This window comes from Stenella coeruleoalba (genome assembly GCF_951394435.1).
Source record: "Stenella coeruleoalba genome assembly, chromosome: 9".
Taxonomy (NCBI): domain Eukaryota; kingdom Metazoa; phylum Chordata; class Mammalia; order Artiodactyla; family Delphinidae; genus Stenella; species Stenella coeruleoalba.
In genome coordinates, this window is record NC_137155.1 from 82,718,354 (window position 1) to 82,738,479 (window position 20,126).

General features: G+C 41.4%; 1 protein-coding gene across 10 annotated transcripts in view; it reads left to right on the forward strand.

Moving 5' to 3' along the window:
• NRF1 (nuclear respiratory factor 1) overlaps nucleotides 1-20,126 on the forward strand; it is a 136,171-nt gene that overhangs the window by 99,655 nt on the left and 16,390 nt on the right. For all 10 annotated transcript variants that reach the window (XM_079932660.1, XM_079932659.1, XM_079932666.1 and 7 more), the window contains one exon: nucleotides 1,700-1,824. In XM_079932660.1, coding sequence (XP_079788786.1) covers nucleotides 1,700-1,824 — 125 coding nt within the window. The remainder of the gene's footprint in view (nucleotides 1-1,699; nucleotides 1,825-20,126) is intronic.

Consider the following 20,126-nt stretch of genomic DNA (forward strand, 5'->3'; position numbering starts at 1 on the left):
TAGTTGTGGCAAAGTCTGCAGCTTCAGAACAAAGCTGAATCAACTGGCTTATTCGATGTCAAACCCAGGACTTTGTCCACCTCTGATAAACTAAATGACGCCACCTCCTTTTCTCCATGCCCACTTTTGATATTCCCTCAGTAACTGTGCAGAGTGGTACCTGGTACTTTCCCAGGAGAGGTGATGAATTTATCTGGTGGGTTCTTTTTTTCTTTTCTTCCACATTTTAACATCTCTGAAGTTTGGATGGTAAACTATAATCTTACGATTACAATTGTCAGGAACTTTTTTTTTGTCTGTGCTGTGGGACTTGGGGATCTTAGTTCCCTGACCAGTGAGCGAACCCGGGCCCTGGCAGTGAAAATATGGAGTCCTAACCACTGGACCACCAGGGAATGCCCAGGAACTTTTCTTTTTTTGCTGGCACATGAAACAGTAATACATTTTATAGTTTGTATCATCATCGAATCAATAAAAGTGGGTATTTATGCATATAGTAAAAGCATACAATAAGGAAAAGAAAAATGGGATACAAACTGCTAGAATAGTGTTTACTATAAATAGATGGCTACTATCTTTCTGTTCTGCAGAGTGTTTGGTTTGCAGTGAAGGGAGGTTTATTATTTCATTATGTTTGTAGAGTCAAGGATTTTGGTCTTATAGTGATAATTTAAACTTTTAAGTGTGAATTTAGTTCTGCCTATGTGTACATGAAGCAAAAGGAAGGGCTGAACTTTGCAAGATATTAGTCAGCCATTACTTTGTATTTGGAATCATGGATGTAAACCAAATTGCTATTATTTGATATATTTTTATGTATCTTTTAAAAATTTTTTATTTTATATTGGAGTATAGTTGATTTACAATGTTGTGTTAGTTTCAGGTATACAGCAAAGTGATTAATACATATACACATACCTATTCTTTTTCAGATTCTTTTCCCATATAGGTTATTGCAGAGTATTGACTAGAATTATTATTTAATATTAATTGAATAGCAAGTCCAGGTTGCTGACTCCTCACATTATCATCCATCCTTAGCTATAAAAAGGCAGTTTCAGGGCTTCCCTGGTGGCGCAGTGGTTGAGAGTCTGCCTGCCGATGCAGGGGACACGGGTTCGTGCCCCGGTCCGGGAAGATCCCACATGCCGCGGAGCGGCTAGGCCCGTGAGCCATGGCCACTGGGCCTGCACGTCCGGAGCCGCGACGGGAGAGGCCACAACGGTGAGAGGCCCGCGTACCACAAAAAAGAAATAAAAACAAACAAAAAGGCAGTTTCAGGTGGTCTGCCTTGTGTTACCGTAAAGAGAAAAGAGAAAAAGAAAACATTGTGATTGACAACCAAAATGGCTTTTGAATATGGATCAGAGCTTCCCCTATGGCTTACAGGCACTCAATTGATCTTGATAAAGAAGGGACTGGGAATGCGTGCCTTCTGTCCTTAAACACCCATTTCCTAGGTTTAAAGAAAATCTCACATTAGCTGTATAAACGTGAAAGACTTGGGATTTCTCTAGCTATTTATTATTATCATTTAAAAATTGCTCTGATTCTGTCAATAGCCTTACGTGCTGGTAGGCTCACAAACATGGAGTCAGTGGAGAGATCCTAGGAAAGGTTGAAAGTTTGGTTTGTCTTGCTGCAGTGCTATACCTTTATTCAACTCATACATTCCCCCCTCCTCTTTCTATACCCACAGCGAAGCTGCCGCCCATGCTGTCGCCACCCTGGCTGAGGCCACCTTGCAAGGGGGGGGACAGATAGTCCTGTCTGGGGAAACCGCAGCAGCTGTCGGAGCACTTACTGGAGTCCAAGATGCTAATGGTAAGAGAGCATAAATATTTTATTGAATTTCTTCCCTGTTTCCACTTAAACCTTCATGACATGACTGACAACAAACCCTTCAGAATGAGGTTGAACTTTGATTTGAGTTTTTTTATATTGGTAGGCAATTGATACCTAGGAAAATTCTAGGAGCCTCTGATTCCTTTCACTAGTAGGAGACTTGGGGTTTCCTGGGAGGGAAAAAAAGCCATAATAATGGCTACCTAACTGAATGACTTATTTGAAAAGTGACTATTTGCTGTGACAGTACTTGCTGAGAGGGATTTTTAAATTTTCCGTGGGGTACATTTTGTCCATTTTCTCCCATGGGGTAGATCAGTGTCCTTTACTATAGCTGAGACTCTCCTGTGGGCGAGTGCATTGTGGTAGCGAGGAATGTTCTGACTATCTCGAGAAGGGCACCACCATCTCACCACAAGGTCAGCCAGCAGGCTGTGATAAAGGCGCTTTTCTGATTGATGCTCTGGGTTCTGCTTCCTGTTAAATGTGGCCTCACCAAGGACCTCCGGATTGAGCCAATAACTTGCCACCACCCTGCCCTTCTTTCCCGGCTCTTTGACTCCCTGGATATTGGTGATATCCTGAATAAACAAGAGGGATAAAGTTCATAGAAATATGGTGACAAAAATTTACAGCTCCAGCCCAGCTCTTTGGATCTACTTCAGCAGGCTCTGGGAGTCAGTAACGAAGTCTTGAGCTGCCTGGGAAGTGCCTCAAAAGTCTGAGTCAAAGAGGAAGACCAGTCCTGTTCTGTGAGACTCTGTGTGACTGTTTATTAAGCTTTTAAAATATACATATAATTAGGTTAAGTAGGACAAATTAACTACTCTATGGTTTTTGGAGATTTGTAGTTTAAAGTCCTGGAAAGAGGATAGATAATGACATACTTTTATTTAGGCAGACTGTTCCTTAATGGCATTTAGTGGCTGAAGGCCTGGCACTTTTTTTAGGGTAGATCCCTAAGAACTAAATAACATGTTAGTTGGTAAAGTCTTTGAAGAAAGACACAATGCTGCATCCTCCTTCAAAAGTGGGGAGAAGAAAGCACTTCTGTCTCCCAGAGAAGAATAACAGGAAATGTAAAGAGCCATGTGGCTTCTGAGAATCATTTTCTTAAACAAAAAATCACATATTAAAACTACAGCCTGCTTTTTCTGTAGCGCTAGGGGCTTCCATGAACTAACCCAAATAGAGATAAAGTTGATCTTAGCCAGAACACTGCAAGGTAAAGGGCCATGTATGTCCAGGGTGAAATGGACCATAGTTGGAATTAAGGAAAACCTCCCTCTTGAGCTTGAATCCTACCCCTATTTCCTTATCTTTTTTCTATTCCTCATTTCAGTCCTCATCTACCTTGAACAGAAGATATCTGACTGTGTGACATTCTTCTGAAGTGCAATTCCAGTTATTCACTATGGAACTACTAAAAATAATTCCCTGTGTGGGTTTGATGGGAGACTTTGTTATCCCTTCTAGTGGTCTTGACCTGTCCGGGTGAGGAGAAGCTTTATAGTTCTGGCTCCTCCCTAGCCTCACCTTTTCAGGTAGATGAATTTATAGGTAAGTGTAAGGACTCTCTGGGGCTCCCGCCAAGTAGATCTATTCAGCCATGAGATAAAGGTCAACCACACCACTACTGTTGATTCCTGGAAGCTGCTTCTTTTCAGTAGCTTGGGTTGTGTGAATCAGTTGTGTTGACTTCATGTTGTTGGCTGCATTTGTGATAAGAGAAAATTATGAATCTACATCCAAAAAGCCAGTGGTTCCCCAGAGCAGACCATTCCCTAGTTTGTGACCTGCCAACATGTGTGAACTCGGACTTGAGAGTTGGATTTACCACTTTCTTGGTGCTATATCAAATCAGACTGTTGAGTTGCGCCTTATCCTAGTAATATTAGGTGAAGGCACATATCATGTCATCTATCCCTTGGGAATCCAGAGGATGAATCTAATATTGGATATGATCCAGGTAATTCTGATGCTCTTTCTGCCTTCTAGCATTTTTACCCAGAGTGCTATAGGATTTACTCTGGGACTTGGAACCAAAATATGCTCATTTAACCAACTAGTTCATCTGTCTGGAATTTCAAGGGTTCTTTTTTCATTATTCTTTCAGATTGTGTCCTATTGGCATTGTTTGTCACTTTTGTCATGACAAGCTTATGGTATCTGCCAGTAGACTAAATTTATTATCAGGAAGAGTTTATTATCAGGAAGATGACAGCAGAACAAGGTGCTATTTGGTAACAGACACTACTGGGGAAAAAAATACATCCCAGATTCCAAAATATGGCTTAAATAAAAATCCTTCTAGCAGATGACTCTTCTAAGAACAATGCGGATATTGACCTGTTCCGACCTGAAGCAGGAGTTTCAGCATCTTCTGGGATGGAACTAGAGGGGATGGAGGACCATTGTGTGTGAAGCTTGACAGAGTACAGTAACCAATGTGAGATGGCTGGGGCAGTGTAGGTCAGTGGTTTTCAAGTTAAGGATAATGATACCTTCATGGCAGAAGTTTAAATTCCAAATTACCAAGGCAGACTGGACAAGAGATCTTGTATCTGAAGACTTCTTTTTTCTGGACCCTACCTCACCCCAACACTAAAGAGACTACTCAAGCACTAGCATTACTCTATTTCATTTATGTTCTCGCTTTTTTTTTTTCTTCTTATTTTAAAATTTTATTTTTTAAAATTTGTTTTATTGAAGTATAGTTGACTTACAATATTGTGTCAATTTCTACTGTGTAACAAATTGATTCAGTTATAATATATATACATACATTCTTTTTCATATTCTTTTCCATTATAGTTTATCACAAGATATTGAGTATAGTTCCCTGTGCTATACAGTAGGACCTTGTTGTTTATCCATTCTCTATATAATAGTTTGCATCTGCTAATCTCAAACTCCCAATCCATCCCTCCCCCACCCCCCCTTAAGTCGGTTATCTTTTTTTTTTTAAGTTGGCTGTGCTTTTATTAATTTTTTCTGATATTGAAGTTTGCAGTTGGCTGCAGTATTTTTCTTTTTTTCATTTTAACATCTTTATTGGAGTATAATTGCTTTACAATGGTATGTTAGTTTCAGCTTCACAACAAAATGAATCAGTTATATATATATATACATATGTTCCCATATCTTTCCGCTTGCGTCTCCCTCCCTCCCACCCTCCCTATCCCACCCCTCCAGGCGGTCACAAAGCACCGAGCTGATCTCCCTGTGCTATGCGGCTGCTTCCCACTAGCTATCTACCTTACGTTTGGTAGTGTATATATGTCCCTGCCTCTCTCTCGCTTTGTCACAGTTTACCCTTCCCCCTCCCCATATCCTCAAGTCCATTCTCTAGTAAGTCTGTGTCTTTATTCCTGTTTCACCCCTAGGTTCATGACATTTTTTTTCTTAAATTCCATATATATGTGTTAGCATACGGTATTTGTCTCTCTCTTTCTGACTTACTTCACTCTGTATGACAGACTCTAGGTCTATCCACTTCATTACAAATAGCTCAATTTCGTTTCTTTTTATGGCTGAGTAATATTCCATTGTATATATGTCCCACATCTTCTTTATCCATTCATCCAATGATGGACACTTAGGTTGTTTCCATCTCCGGGCTATTGTAAATAGAGCTGCAATGAACATTTTGGTACATGATTCTTTTTGAATTATGGTTTTCTCAGGGTATATGCCTAGTAGTGGGATTGCTGGGTCATATGGTAGTTCTATTTGTAGTTTTTTAAGGAACCTCCATACTGTTCTCCACAGTGGCTGTATCAATTTACATTCCCACCAACAGTGTAAGAGGGTTCCCTTTTCTCCACACCCTATCCAGCATTTATTGTTTCTAGATTTTTTAATGATGGCCATTCTGACTGGTGTGAGATGGTATCTCATTGTAGTTTTGATTTGCATTTCTCTAATGATTAGTGATGTTGAGCATTCTTTCATGTGTTTGTTGGCAGTTTGCGTATCTTCTTGGGAGAAATGTCTGTTTAGGTCTTCTGCCCAGTTTGGGATTGGGTTGTTTGTTTTTTTGTTATTAAGCTGCATGAGCTGCTTATAAATTTGGGAGATTAATCCTTTGTCAGTTGCTTCATTTGCAAATATTTTCTCCCATTCTGAGGGTTGTCTTTTGGTCTTGTTTATGGTTTCCTTTGCTGTGCAAAAGCTTTTAAGTTTCATTAGGTCCCATTTGTTTTTTATTGTTTTTATTTCCATTTCTCTAGGAGGTGGGTCAAAAAGGACCTAGCTGTGATTTATGTCATAGAGTGTCCTGCCTATGTTTTCCTCTAAGAGTTTGATAGTTTCTGGCGTTACATTTAGGTCTTTAATCCATTTTGAGTTTATTTTTGTGCATGGTGTTAGGAAGTGATCTAATCTCATACTTTTATATGTAGCTGTCCAGTTTTCCCAGCACCAGTTATTGAAGAGGCTGTCCTTTCTCCACTGTACATTCCTGCCTCCTTTATCAAAGATAAGGTGACCATATGTGCGTGGGTTTATCTCTGGGCTTTCTATCCTGTTCCATTGATCTATCTTTCTGTTTTTGTGTCAGTACCATACTGTCTTGATTACTGTAGCTTTGTAGTATATTCTGAAGTCAGGAAGCCTGATTCCTCCAGCTCCGCTTATCGTTCTCAAGATTGCTTTGGCTATTCGGGGTCTTTTGTGTTTCCATACAAATTGTGAAATTTTTTGTTCTAGTTCTGTGAAAAATGCCATTGGTAGTTTGATAGTTTGCATTGAATCTGTAGATTGCTTTGGGTAGTAGAGTCATTTTCACAATGTTGATTCTTCCAATCCAAGAACATGGTATATCTCTCCATCTATTTGTATCATCTTTAATTTCTTTCATCAGTGTCTTATACTTTTCTGCATACAGGTCTTTCGTCTCCTTAGGTAGGTTTATTCCTAGATATTTTATTCTTTTTGTTGCAGTGGTAAATGGGAGTGTTTTCTTGATTTCACTTTCAGATTTTTCATCCTTAGTGTATAGGAATGCAAGAGATTTCTGTGCATTAATTTTGTATCCTGCTACTTTAACAAATTCATTGATTAGCTCTAGTAGTTTTCTGGTAGCATCTTTAGGATTCTCTATGTATAGTATCATGTCATCTGCAAATAGTGACAGCTTTACTTCTTCTTTTCTGATTTGGATTCCTTTTATTTCCTTTTCTTCTCTGATTGCTGTGGCTAAAACTTCCAAAACTATGTTGAATAAGAGTGGTGAGAGTGGGCAACCTTGTCTTGTTCCTGATCTTAGTGGAAATGCTTTCAGTTTTTCACCATTGAGGACGATGTTGGCTGTGGGTTTGTCATATATGGCCTTTATTATGTTAAGGAAAGTTCCCTCTATGCCTACTTTCTGGAGGGTTTTTATCATAAATGGGTGTTGAATTTTGTCAAAAGCTTTCTCTGCATCAATTGAGATGATCATATGGTTTTTCTCCTTCAATTTGTTAATATGGTGTATCACGTTGATTGATTTGCGTATATTGAAGAATCCTTGCATTCCTGGAATAAACCCCACTTGATCATGGTGTATGATCCGTTTAATGTGCTGTTGGATTCTGTTTGCTAGTATTTTGTTGAGGATTTTTGCATCTTTGTTCATCAGTGATATTGGCCTGTAGTTTTCTTTCTTTGTGACATCCTTGTCTGGTTTTGGTATCATGGTGATGGTCGCCTCGTAGAATGAGTTGGGGAGTGTTCCTCCCTTGCTAGAAGAGTTTGAGAAGGATAGGTGTTAGCTCTTCTCTAAATGTTTGATAGAATTCGCCTATGAATCCATCTGGTCCTGGGCTTTTGTTTGTTGGAAGATTTTTAATCACAGTTTCAATTTCATTACTTGTGATTGGTCTGTTCATATTTTCTATTTCTTCCTGATTCAGTCTTGGCAGGTTGTGCCTTTCTAAGAATTTGTCCATTTCTTCCAGGTTGTCCATTTTATTGGCATAGAGTTGCTTGTAGTAATCTCTCATGATCTTTTGTATTTCTGCTGTGTCAGTTGTTACTTCTCCTTTTTCATTTCTAATTCTATTGATTTCAGTCTTCTCCCTTTTTTTCTTGATGAGTCTGGCTAATGGTTTATCAATTTTATCTTCTCAAAGAACCAGCTTTTAGTTTTATTGATCTTTGCTATCGTTTCCTTCATTTCTTTTTCATTTATTTCTGATCTGATCTTTATGATTTCTTTCCTTCTGCTAATTTTGGGGGTTTTTTGGTTCTTCTTTCTCTAATTGCTTTAGGTGCAAGGTTAGGTTGTTTATTCGAGATGTTTCCTGTTTCTTAAGGTAGGATTGTTTTGCTATAAACTTCCCTCTTAGAACTGCTTTTGCTCCATCCCATAGATTTTGAGTCGTCGTGTCTCCATTGTCATTTGTTTCTAGGGTTTTTTTGTATTTCCTCTTTGATTTCTTCAGTGATCACTTCGTTATTAAGTAGTGTATTGTTTAGCCTCCATGTGTTTGTATTTTTTACAGATCTTTTCCTGTAATTGATATCTAGTCTCATAGCGTTGTGGTCGGAAAAGATACTTGATACAATTTCAGTTTTCTTAAATTTACCAAGGCTTGATTTGTGACCCAAGGTATGATCTATCCTGGAGAATGTTCCATGAGCACTTGAGAAAAATGTGTATTCTGTTGTTTTTGGATGGAATGTCCTATAAATATCAATTAAGTCCATCTCGTTTAACGTATCATTTAAAGCTTGTGTTTCCTTATTTATTTTCATTTTGGATGATCTGTCCATTGGTGAAAGTGGGGTGTTAAAGTCCCCTACTATGAATGTGTTACTGTCGATTTCCCCTTTTATGGCTGTTAGTATTTGCCTTATGTATTGAGGTGCTCCTATGTTGGGTGCATAAATATTTACAATTGTTATATCTTCTTCTTGGATCGATCCCTTGATCATTATGTAGTGTCCTTCTTTGTCTCTTCTAATAGTCTTTATTTTAAAGTCTATTTTGTCTGATTGAGAATTGCTACTGCAGCTTTCTTTTGGTTTCCATTTGCATGAAATACCTTTTTCCATCCCCTTACTTTCAGTCTGTATGTGTCTCTAGGTCTGAAGTGGGTCTCTTGTAGACAGCAAATATATGCATCTTGTTTTTGTATCCATTCAGCCAATCTGTGTCTTTTGGTGGGAGCATTTAGTCCATTTACATTTAAGGTAATTATCAATATGTATGTTCCTATTCCCATTTTCTTAATTGTTTTGGGTTCGTTATTGGAGGTCTTGTCCTTCTCTTGTGTTTTTTGCCTAGAGAAGTTCCTTTAGCAGTTGTTGTAGAGCTGGTTTGGTGGTGCTGAACTCTCTCAGCTTTTGCTTGTCTGTAAAGGTTTTAATTTCTCCATCAAATCTGAATGAGATCCTTGCTGGGTAGAGTAATCTTGGTTGCAGGTTTTTCTCCTTCATCACTTTCAATATGTCCTGCCACTCCCTTCTGGCTTGCAGAGTTTCTGCTGAAAGATCAGCTGTTAACCTTATGGGGATTCCCTTGTGTGTTATTTGTTGTTTTCCCCTTGCTGCTTTTAATATGTTTTCTTTGTATTTAACTTTTGACAGTTTGATTAATATGTGTCTTGGCGTATTTCTCCCTGTATTTATCCTGTATGGGACTCTCTGTGCTTCCTGGACTTGATTAACTATTTCCTTTCCCATATTAGGGAAGTTTTCAACTATAATCTCTTCAAATATTTTCTCAGTCCCTTTCTTTTTCTCTTCTTCTTCTGGAACCCCTATAATTCGAATGTTGGTACGTTTAATGTTGTCCCAGAGGTCTCTGAGACTGTCCTCAGTTCTTTTCATTCTTTTTTCTTCATTCTGCTCTGCAGTAGTTATTTCCACTATTTTATCTTCCAGGACACTTATCCGTTCTTCTGCCTCAGTTATTCTGCTATTGATCCCATCTAGAGTATTTTTCATTTCATTTATTGTGTTGTTCATCATTGTTTGTTTCATCTTTAGTTCTTCTAGGTCCTTGTTAAATGTTTCTTGAATTTCGTCTATTCTATTTCCAAGATTTTGGATCATCTTTACTATCATTATTCTGAATTCTTTTTCAGGTAGACTGCCTATTTCCTCTTCATTTGTTAGGTCTGATGGGTTTTTATCTTGCTCCTTCATCTGCTGTGTGTTTTTCTGTCTTTTCATTTTGCTTATCTTACTGTGTTTGGGGTCTCCTTTTTGCAGGCTGAAGGTTCGTAGTTCCTGTTGTTTTTGGTGTCTGTCCCCAGTGGCTAAGGTTGGTTCAGTGGGTTGTGTAGGCTTCCTGGTGGAGGGGACTAGTGCCTGTGTTCTGGTGGATGAGGCTGGATCTTGTCTTTCTGGTGGGCAGGTCCACGTCTGGTGGTGTGTTTTGGGGTGTCTGTAGACTTATTATGATTTGGGGCAGCCTCTCTGCTAATGGGTGGGGTTGTGTTCCTGTCTTGCTAGTTGTTTGGCATAGGATGTCCAGCACAGCTTGCTGGTCGTTGAGTGAAGCTGGGTGCTGGCGTTGAGATGGAGATCTCTGGGAGATTTTCGCTATTTGATATTATGTGCAGCTGGGAGGCCTCTTGTGGACCAGTGTCCTGAAGTTGGCTCTCCCACCTCAGAGGCACAGCACTAACTCCTGGCTGCAGCACCAAGAGCCTTTCGTCCACACGGCTCAGAAGAAAAGGGAGAAAAAGTAGAAAGAAAGAATTAGTAGAAGTAGAAAGAAAGAAAGGAGGAAGGGAAGGAGGGAGGGAGCAAGGAAGGAAGGAGGGAAGGAAGGAAGAAAAGAAAGAAGATAAAGTAAAATAAAATAAAGTAAGATAAAATATAATAAAGTTATTAAAATAAAAAAAATTATTAAGAGGGAAAAAAAAACAAAAAAACGGATGGATAGAACCCTGGAACAAATGGTGGAAGCAAAGCTATACAGACAAAATCTCACACAGAAGCATACACATACACACTCAGAAAAAGAGGAAAAGAGGAAAAAATCATAAATCTTGCTCTCGAAGTCCACCTCCTGAATTTGGGATCATTCGTTGTCTAAAGGAGGGAAGGAAGGAAGGAAAGAAAGAACGAAGATAAAGTAAAATAAAATAAGGTTATTAAAATAAAAAGTAATTATTAAGGAAAATAAAAAAGACGGACGGATAGAACCCTCGGACAAATGGTGGAAGCAAAGCTATACAGACAAAATCTCACACAGAAGCATACACATACACACAAAAAAAAGGAAAAGGGGAAAGAATAATAAATCTTGCTCTCAAAGTCCACCTCCTTAATTTGGGATGATTCGTTGTCTATTCATGTATTCCACAGATGAAGGGTACATCAAGTTGATTGTGGAGCTCTAATCCGCTGCTTCTGCGGCTGCTGGGAGAGATTTCCCTTTCTCTTCTTTGTTCTCACAGGTCCCAGGGGCTCAGCTTTGGATTTGGCCCCGCCTGTGCGTGTAGGTCGCCGGAGGGCGTCTGTTCTTTGCTCAGACAGGACCGGGTTAAAGGAGCCGCTGATTTGGAGGCTCTGGCTCACTCAGGCCGGGGTGGGTAGGGAGGGTCACGGAGTGCAGGGCGACCCTGCGGCGGCAGAGCCCAGCGTGACGTTGCACCAGCCTGAGGCGCGCAGTGCGTTCTCCCGGGGGAATTGTCCCTGGATCCCGGGACCCTGGCAGTGGCGGGCTGCACAGGCTCCCCAGAAGGGGGTGTGTGGATAGTGACCTGTGTTTGCGCACAGGCTTCTTGGTGGCGGCAGCAGCAGCTTTAGCGTGTCATGTCTGTCTCTGGGGTCCGCGCTTTTAGCCGCAGCTCACGCCCGTCTCTGGAGCTCCTTTAAGCAGCGTTCTTAATCCCCTCTCCTCGAGCACTAGGAAATAAAGAGGGAAGAAAAAGTCTCTTGCCTCTTCGGCAGGTCCAGACTTTTCCCCGGACTCCCTCCCGGCCAGTCGTGGCGCACTAACCCCCTGCAGGCTATGTTCACGCCGCCAACCCCAGTCCTCTCCCTGAGCTCCGACCGAAGCCCCGCCCGCTCCGGCGGGGGAGCAGACAAGCCTCTCCGGCTGGTGAGTGCCGGTCGGCCCTGATCCTCTGTGCTGGAATCTTAACGCTTTGCCCTCTGCACCCCTGTTGCTGTGCTCTCCTCCGAGGCTCCGAAGCTCCCCCCTTCCGCCACCCGCAGTCTCCGCCCGCGAAGGGGCTTCCTAGTATGTGGACACTTTTCCTCCTTCACAGCTCCTTCCCGCTGGTGCAGGACCCGTCCCTATCCTTTTGTCTCTGTTTATTCTTTTTTCTTTTGCCCTACCCAAGTACGTGGGGGGGGGGGTTCTTGCCTTTTGGGAGGTCTGAGGTCTTCTGCCAGCGTTCAGTAGGTGTTCTGTAGGAGTTGTTCCACGTGTAGATGTATTTCTGGTGTATCTGTGGGGAGGAAGGTGATCTCCACGTCTTACTCTTTCGCCATCTTCCCAGAAGTCTCTCCCTTTTTTAATAGTGGTAATTGAGTCTTTGGTCTTTTATGATGGTGTTTCATGGTTTGGTTCAATTCAGAGATTTTCACAGGTGCCTTTCTCTTTGAAATGCCTAAGTCTGGGAAAGGCCTCTGGTTGAGTTCCTTCCTTTACCTTTTCTTTTCTTTCTTCTTTCTTTTTCTTTTTAACAGTTATCCCTTGCTTTTCCCCCCAACACATCTTAAGAGGTTGAACAATTTTAAATTGCCCATTGGTTTCCTTTTACTCTGCTATCCTCTGTACCCTAGAACTCCCTTTGCTAATGGACTCCAGAACCAATGAAGGCAGGCTCACACGGGTTGAAGAACTCTCAAGTGATATTCACCTCTTATCCGTCCTTGCCATCCATTGTTAGAAATTCTCTAGGGAACCAGATCCACAGATCTTTCAGCTTTCTTCCTGTTTCTACAAAAAATAATGAAAAAAGCTAGATAGGGGGAAAACAAAACAAATAATTGAAGTTCATAGTTAATCAATAAAGGTAATGGGAATCATCTGCTTCAATTATTGTCCATCAAGCTTCGTACCAGAGCTGCTGAGAAAGGATCAACATTTTCTAAAATGGCTGACACTTTTTCTGACAACACCACAAGAAAAAAGGGGAGCATAGCATTTCCTGGGGGTGTTTGTTTTGGTTGTTTTGGTCCTGATTATAAAAATCATCTATGATCCCACTACATAGAATGTTAATATTTTGAGGGTTTGTTTTTGTTGAGTTTTTAAAATATGGCCTTTTTTCCCCATTCATAAGGTTTTTTAACCTAATTAAGATCATGTTGTACTATTTCATAACTTATTTTGAAATAACTTCACCATTTTCATGTGGTTAAATATTTTTTGATACTTGCTAATATATGTTTAATACTTGCTAATATATCATCATATTATCCATCATAATAACCAATTCCCTATTGTTGATAATCTGTCCATACCTTTGATTCTTTGTTCTCTACATAGCTCATACTTGCTTATACTTACAATAGAACTGTTCAGAACCTGCTTCGTTACCCTACACCGAAATTGGATATTAGCATAATTTGCTTTGTGTGTGTGTGTGCCTATTTGGTAGGCAATAAGTTGTATTTCATTTTAATTTGCATTTTTTAATATTAGTGATAGATAATTTTACTTTTTCCTTCATGATTTTATCTACACATGTGTATTTTTGTATTTGTCTATTCGTGTTCTTCACCTGTTTTTCTGCTGAAGTCTTTAACATATGAAGAGTTTTTCCAAATCAATAAGAAAGATGTAATCCCTTTATTGTATATGTTGCAAGCTTTCCCTGTTTATTTTTATTTCACTTCTGTTACTTTCAGTTTTTATTTAATTTTTATTTTTTTAATTAATTATTTATTTATTTATTTGGTTGCATTGGGTCTTCGTTGCTGCACACGGGCTTTCTCTAGTTGCATCGAGCAGGGCTACTCTTCGTTGCGGTGAGCGGGCTTCTCATTGCAGTGGTTTCTCTTGTTGCCAAGCTCGGGCTTTAGGTGCTCGGGCTTCAGTAGTTGTGGCTCGTGGGCTCTAGAGCGCAGGCTCAGTAGTTGTGGCGCACAGGCTTAGTTGCTCTGCGGCATGTGGGATCTTCCTGGACCAGGGATCGAACCCGTGTCCCCTGCATTGGCAGGCGGATTCTTAACCACTGCGCCACCAGGGAAGTCCCACCTTCACTTTTATTTCCTTAATTGTTTCTCTTTTTACCTTTATGTTTACGTAGGCCCCAAGTCAGATCAATATTTATATGCCCGTTCTTCTATGGACTCACTTTTCATTTTAAATACTATAAAATATCTGGAATTTATTTTGGTATATGGCATTAGGTAGGACTCTGAATCATTTTTTCCCCTACATAATTAATTATTCCAGCATCATTTATCCTATAAAAAAGGTTGAAATCCATCCTTTTAAAACTGTTTTGAGGGCTTCCCTGGTGGCGCAGTGGTTGAGAGTCTGCCTGCCGATGCAGGGGATACGGGTTCGTGTCCCGGTCCGGGAAGATCCCACATGCCGCGGAGCGGCTGGGCCCGTGAACCATGGCCTCTGAGCCTGCACGTCCGGAGCCTGTGCTCCAAAATGGAAGAGGCCACAACAGTGAGAGGCCCGCGTACCGCCAAAAAAAAAAAAAAAAAACTTTTGAAATCTCATCTTTATTATGCAGAATTCTTAAGTAGACTGTGTAAGGTCTTGTGTGGGGGTCTTTTGTTTCTATTCATCTGTTTGTTCTGTTCTTTATACTGTAATATTTTATTATTGTGATGTTATTCTTAGCAGCTAGTGAAAGGCCTATTTCCAAATTTGAAAAAAATTCAATCAAAATTCCAAAGAGTTTTTTTGCAGAGTGAACTTCACAATAATTTTTAAGTTCATCTGGAAAAATTAAGCCTCATCCTAGAAAAAAATCCTACCAAGCCTGTTAGCAGAACTGCTAAGAAGTTTTAAAATTGACTAATTTAAGGCTTCTCTTCTCCTTCTGCCCCAGTTTTCCCTGGAACAGGGGACATGGGGAGTGTTCATTATGACAAAGATGGACCAGGAGTAGGAGACAAGTGCTCTGAATACTGCCCCAGTGAATTGAATAATGGGACAGTAATTGTTGCTGGAGAATACATTGTCCCTGCTGCAACCATGTTCATTCTCTTAAGACCAAACCGGATGTATCTTTCTAGACTAAGAAATTGTGGCCATCCATTCTGTTTATGCAGAATTCTATGGAGGCTCAGTTCTTGCACTTTGAAATTTTAATTTCTCTTTTTTCCCCAACTTCAATTTCATTTTTGTATTAAAGATGATGGTGGGGGCACTGCCCACTTGTGGTGTACTGCAAGGTAGGGCATAGCATTCTTTTCTGCTGTTAGCCTTGCATTCTGTCTCTCAGTCCCATTGTCCCATTAATTTTATTTATTTAACAAACATTTCTATAATGCTTGCCTATGCAAGCACTCTGCTAAGTGTTTTACATGCATTAACTTATCTAAAACTCAGAATATATCTATAAGGTAAACACTATTATCCCCATTTACCATATGGAGAAACTGGGACACAGAAAGTTTTGGTAACTTGACCAGGTTCACACAGAGAGTAGCAGAGTGAAATTTGAATTCAGGCAGTTTGTTTCCAAACCGCTCTGCTCTGCTGCCTCCCTTTGATGGGAACTGTTTCTGTCTGGACTCCACAAATACAGCGTGATGATTGTCTCCCAGTGTTGAACAAATAAGTTTGGAAATGTCAGGGCCTTTCTCCCATCTCTGCTGAAGGCCACTTGCCTTTGTCTGGTCTAGCCACAGTGCCCATCTGCCCCAGCTGTTCCTCATGGCTGTAGGGATCCTCTGGTGGTTTCTGATGCCAAGTGCTCCCCTGCTAGCATCCCCACCCACTGCACACGCATGCACGCACATGCACACACAGGCTTTCCTTTGCTCGCCTGGGGAAGCCTATAGGTCTGTGTGTTTCTCTGGTTCCGGAAGTCACAGAAGCAGTCAGCAGCTGGCCGTCAGATTTAAGTATTTTCAGTGAACTGGTTACTTTGCACTTAGTGAACATAAGAGGGATGGGTGGGTGCTGTTTATTTTTTATTTATTTAATTTTTATTTTTGGCACGCACACACGGCTTGTGGGATCTTAGCTCCCCAGCCAGGGATTGAACCCAGGCCCGGCAGTGAAAGCACCAAGTCCTAACCACTGGACCGCCAGGGAATTCCCGGGTGGGTGCTGTTTAGAACGAGGGGACACTGTCTGGGGCGGAAGTAGATGATGGTCAGAAGGGAGTAAATGCAGCTGAAGAGTTATTTTCTCACCTTCTAGAATCCTCTACCCAAGCCCTCCTGCTGCCCTTCAATTTATGCCAGGGCTCTTTCAGCCTCCCCACCTGTTTCCAGGGAAATAGAGAGTGAGGTGTTAGGGTTGGGGAATGTGGGAAAGGGCTCAGGGGAGTTTACATTTCTGCTTAGAGCAAGTTGACTGGCTAATTTGCTTCCCCTGCTACTCACTGAAGCTTTCCCCTTGGCTCTGCCTCCAGCCCTTGATTTCATTCCCCAGAGCGTTCGTAAAGTACATCTTTCTCTGTTGTCCGACACCTGGAGACCATCCACTACCTGCTCTGTCCTGGTTGAGACCGGGGGCCAGCTACCTTCCTTATGCCCTGAATGAAGAGAAGTGGACTAGGGGGCTGGTCTGTTTAAAAATTGAAGCTGGTTACAAGGGCATTCACAGTATACTCACAGAAAGAGCAGCCCTTCTCATTTCTTTCAGTGCCGTACATCCCTCTCTGTTCTGGCCTGGCCCTGGCAACGGTCCTGCTGCTGAGGTTCCCCCTTAAGGTTCGTAGATATAAAATTTCCTATAACCCAAAGACCCCACGCAGTCTTGCTGCACTGTGTAACACATGTACATTTTATTACCCATCCCAATTGCCAGATCAAACTAAATCAATTTCCAGATTCTTTCAGAGAAAACACTTTATCTTCTTTTCACATTGACCATGTTATCACTTTCACCTCCCTGTTTTCCTCTGACCTTTTTATAAACTTGAAAAATATATATATGGGGCTTCCCTGGTGGCGCAGTGGTTGAGAGTCCGCCTGCTGATGCAGGGGACACGGGTTCGTGCCCCAGTCCGGGAAGCTCCCACATGCCGCAGAGCAGCTGGGCCCGTGAGCCATGGCCACTGAGCCTGTGCGTCTGGAGCCTGTGTTCCGCAATGGGAGAGGCCACAACAGTGAGAGGCCTGTGTACCACAAAAACAAACAAAAACAAACAAACAAAAAAAAAATATATATATATGTTTTCCAAGTTGAATTTAATCTCAACCATGCTCATTGGAATGCCTTTTTTTAAAAAAAAATTGGCCTTCTTAACAAGGGGGATAAAAGAGTAGGTGGATGAGGACAGAAACATGGAGTTCAGATAAGGGAGCAGGACTTTTGGGTGGGGCCCTTGCATGAGGAACACACATTCCTATCCTGCAAGGCCTCCCAAATGAGATGGGATGGCTGAAAGGTCTGTCCTGTACTTATTATAAAGAGGTAAGCCCAGCTGGACCTGAAGGGGGCAACATGTGTGTGTTTTAATTTTCTGTGGAAACCTACTTTATGTATATTATACGAATGTTAGGGCATCCTTAACCTGGGTCTGTGGACCCTGAGAAATTCTGCAGAAAAGTTTTATATTTTTCTGGGGTCCACAGCTTTGATCAGATGTGCAAATAGATCAGAGAGAGCTCCCATTTCCCCACCCCCTCCCCAAATTAAGAACCTCTGCTATAGAGAGTGTGGCTAGGGTCATTTCACTTTGTGAGTATCTGGTGTGGCACTGAGAGTAAAAGGAGGGGCAAGGGAGATGGGAGGACCTGCAGACCTAGATGGATACTCTGAAAGCTGCACCACTACCAAGCTCTGTGTTCAGCACATTAACCTCTCTGAGCCTTCGCTGTAAAATTAGGATGACGATAGTTCCATGCTCATAAGGTGGTTGTGAGCATTAAACAAAATGAGTCCTGTGAAGTGCTTAGCATAGGGCTTGGCATCGTGCGATGGCTATAGAGCCATCGTAAACACGAAATTATTATTAGCTGTCAGCATCACTTTCTTCTCCAGCATTGCCCCAGATATGTTAAGTTGTACAGAGTGCATAGTACTGTCATAGACCCTGCTTTCCTGTCTTTAGGACAGATCTAAATGCTTACCTTATGCAGTTGAAGAACTTACGCTCCAGAGATGAATACTGTAAAAATGGGAATAGATCATAGCCTTTTCTATAAGCTTGAGTGAAGGAAATTGAAGGTGAAATTGTTTAATGGCTCCTGCATTTGGTTATATCACTCTCCTTGGGCCAGGGCTGCTGTTCTCTTCCAGCAGCATTTCAGCTTCCATCATGAAAGGTGACTTTTTTTCACTTTTTCCTTATTATCACCACCACCATCATCCATTATTACTTACAGCATGTCCTTCTGTTCCAGCTCTTCTTTAAAAATAAGAGAGAAAATGCCAGTCTTCATCTTGATAAACTATAAAATACATCTCTCATTCTCCCTTTTCCTCATTCTCTGGACACATTAGTATAAGGACTTGTTCCTAAATGAGTCAGTGGAGATGTAAATATTAAATTAATTTAGGAAATGTGTCCACGGTATTAAGTGTAGTTTTACTGTAAATGTGCATATTCAGTCACCATTAAAGCATGATGATAGCTTGAAAAGAACTGTTGTGTTCTTTGATACTGTACCTTTAATGCAAAGACGGGGAGTTCAGTGCCTCCGGGACTGGAAGCAGGCAGCTCCTGAGCACCAGTGTTTAGTGTGAGCTGAGAGTCCCAGGCTGCAAGCCCCGCACCCTGACAGTCCCTAGAGAGCAGCGCCTATGGCACTCTGGGTTTGCAGGCCACCCTCCTGTAAAGTAAATGGCCCTCTTTCCCACTGACAGGGAGACCTGAAGGGAAGCTAAGATACTAGGATGGTGTCAGTCAGACCAAGCTGAGGCATTTCCTGTTCTGTAAGAAAAAGCACATGAAGGTTCATCTGTAATACAACTGTTCCCCTTCAGAATCATGTCTTGTTTTTAAGCGGAGGGGTAGTGGGACATACTTTTCAGAGACCTGAAAAGATTACTTCTTAGAACAAATAAGATAAGGAGAGCTCTGAGCTGTGACTCAGAAAGAAGAAGGGTAAGGGCTGAGTGCATGAACAGGACTTGCATCTGAGGCTGCCTGAGAAGCTGGTGCCACACTGGGAACTGCAGTAGCCAGGGCAGCGCTCGGAACAGCACGCCTCGCAGCCTGTCCTCCCCAGGCTGCTCTGGGAAACACACTTTGTTTGCAGACAGGGTTTTCCCCATTTCAGCCAGCTAACGTTTCTCCTGAGATGAAGTTTTCGTTCTGGGAAGCATGTTGGTAGATGTCATACCGGGAAAATAACTGTTTCAGTTTTGCTCTTTATTTGCCTTTTGACTGTATGCGTTAAGCATTATTATTTAGGGCCTTCATCTTTTTCTTTTCTTTCTACATTCTTTCCTTTCCTTTTCTTCCTTTCTTGTTTTTTGTGTTGTTTTTTTTAACCAATACTACTACTACTACTACTGCCACTGCCTTGCAGTTGACTAAGTAAGCAGTCTGCATTGTTCTACCTTCACCCAGTAAGGTGGGTAGAACAGAGCTTATAGCCCTGTTTTGCAGAGGCAGCTAAAGCTAGGATTTGCCCAGGGTCACTCAGCTACTAAATAGTGAAACTGGAAACCAAACCCAGATCTCCAGGACTGTTTCTACTGCCTCTGTGGGCTCCCTTTTTCCCCCTTCACTCCATCTTGCCAATCCACCCAACCAAGAAAGTAAAGAAGGTATAAAACAAATGAAAATCATCTTTACTGTTTATCTGATTAAACTATTACTTGATGTGGCTCACTGTTTTTGCAGGCTTGTTTTGAAGAATGGTCATAGCCATATTTTGCTCACTTTAGAAGTCAGTGTCATGATGAATCTTAACAGAAGCCAATAAGTAAATGGCATCAAAACCCAAGATCTAAAGGTGTGTCCCGGGAATTCTCTGACAGTCCAGTGATTAGGACTTGGTGCTTTCACTGCTGGGGCCCGGGTTCAATCCCTGCTCGGGGAACTAAGATATCCTGCAAGCCATGCCAAAAAGTTTTAAAAATAAAATAAAATAAAAGTGTGTCCCATACAGTAGCCACTAGCTATATGTGGCTATTTGAATTTCAATGCAAGTTAATTAAAATTAAATAAAATTTAAAATTCAGTTATTCAGTCACACAAGCCACAGTTCAAGTGCTTAATAACCGTATGTGGC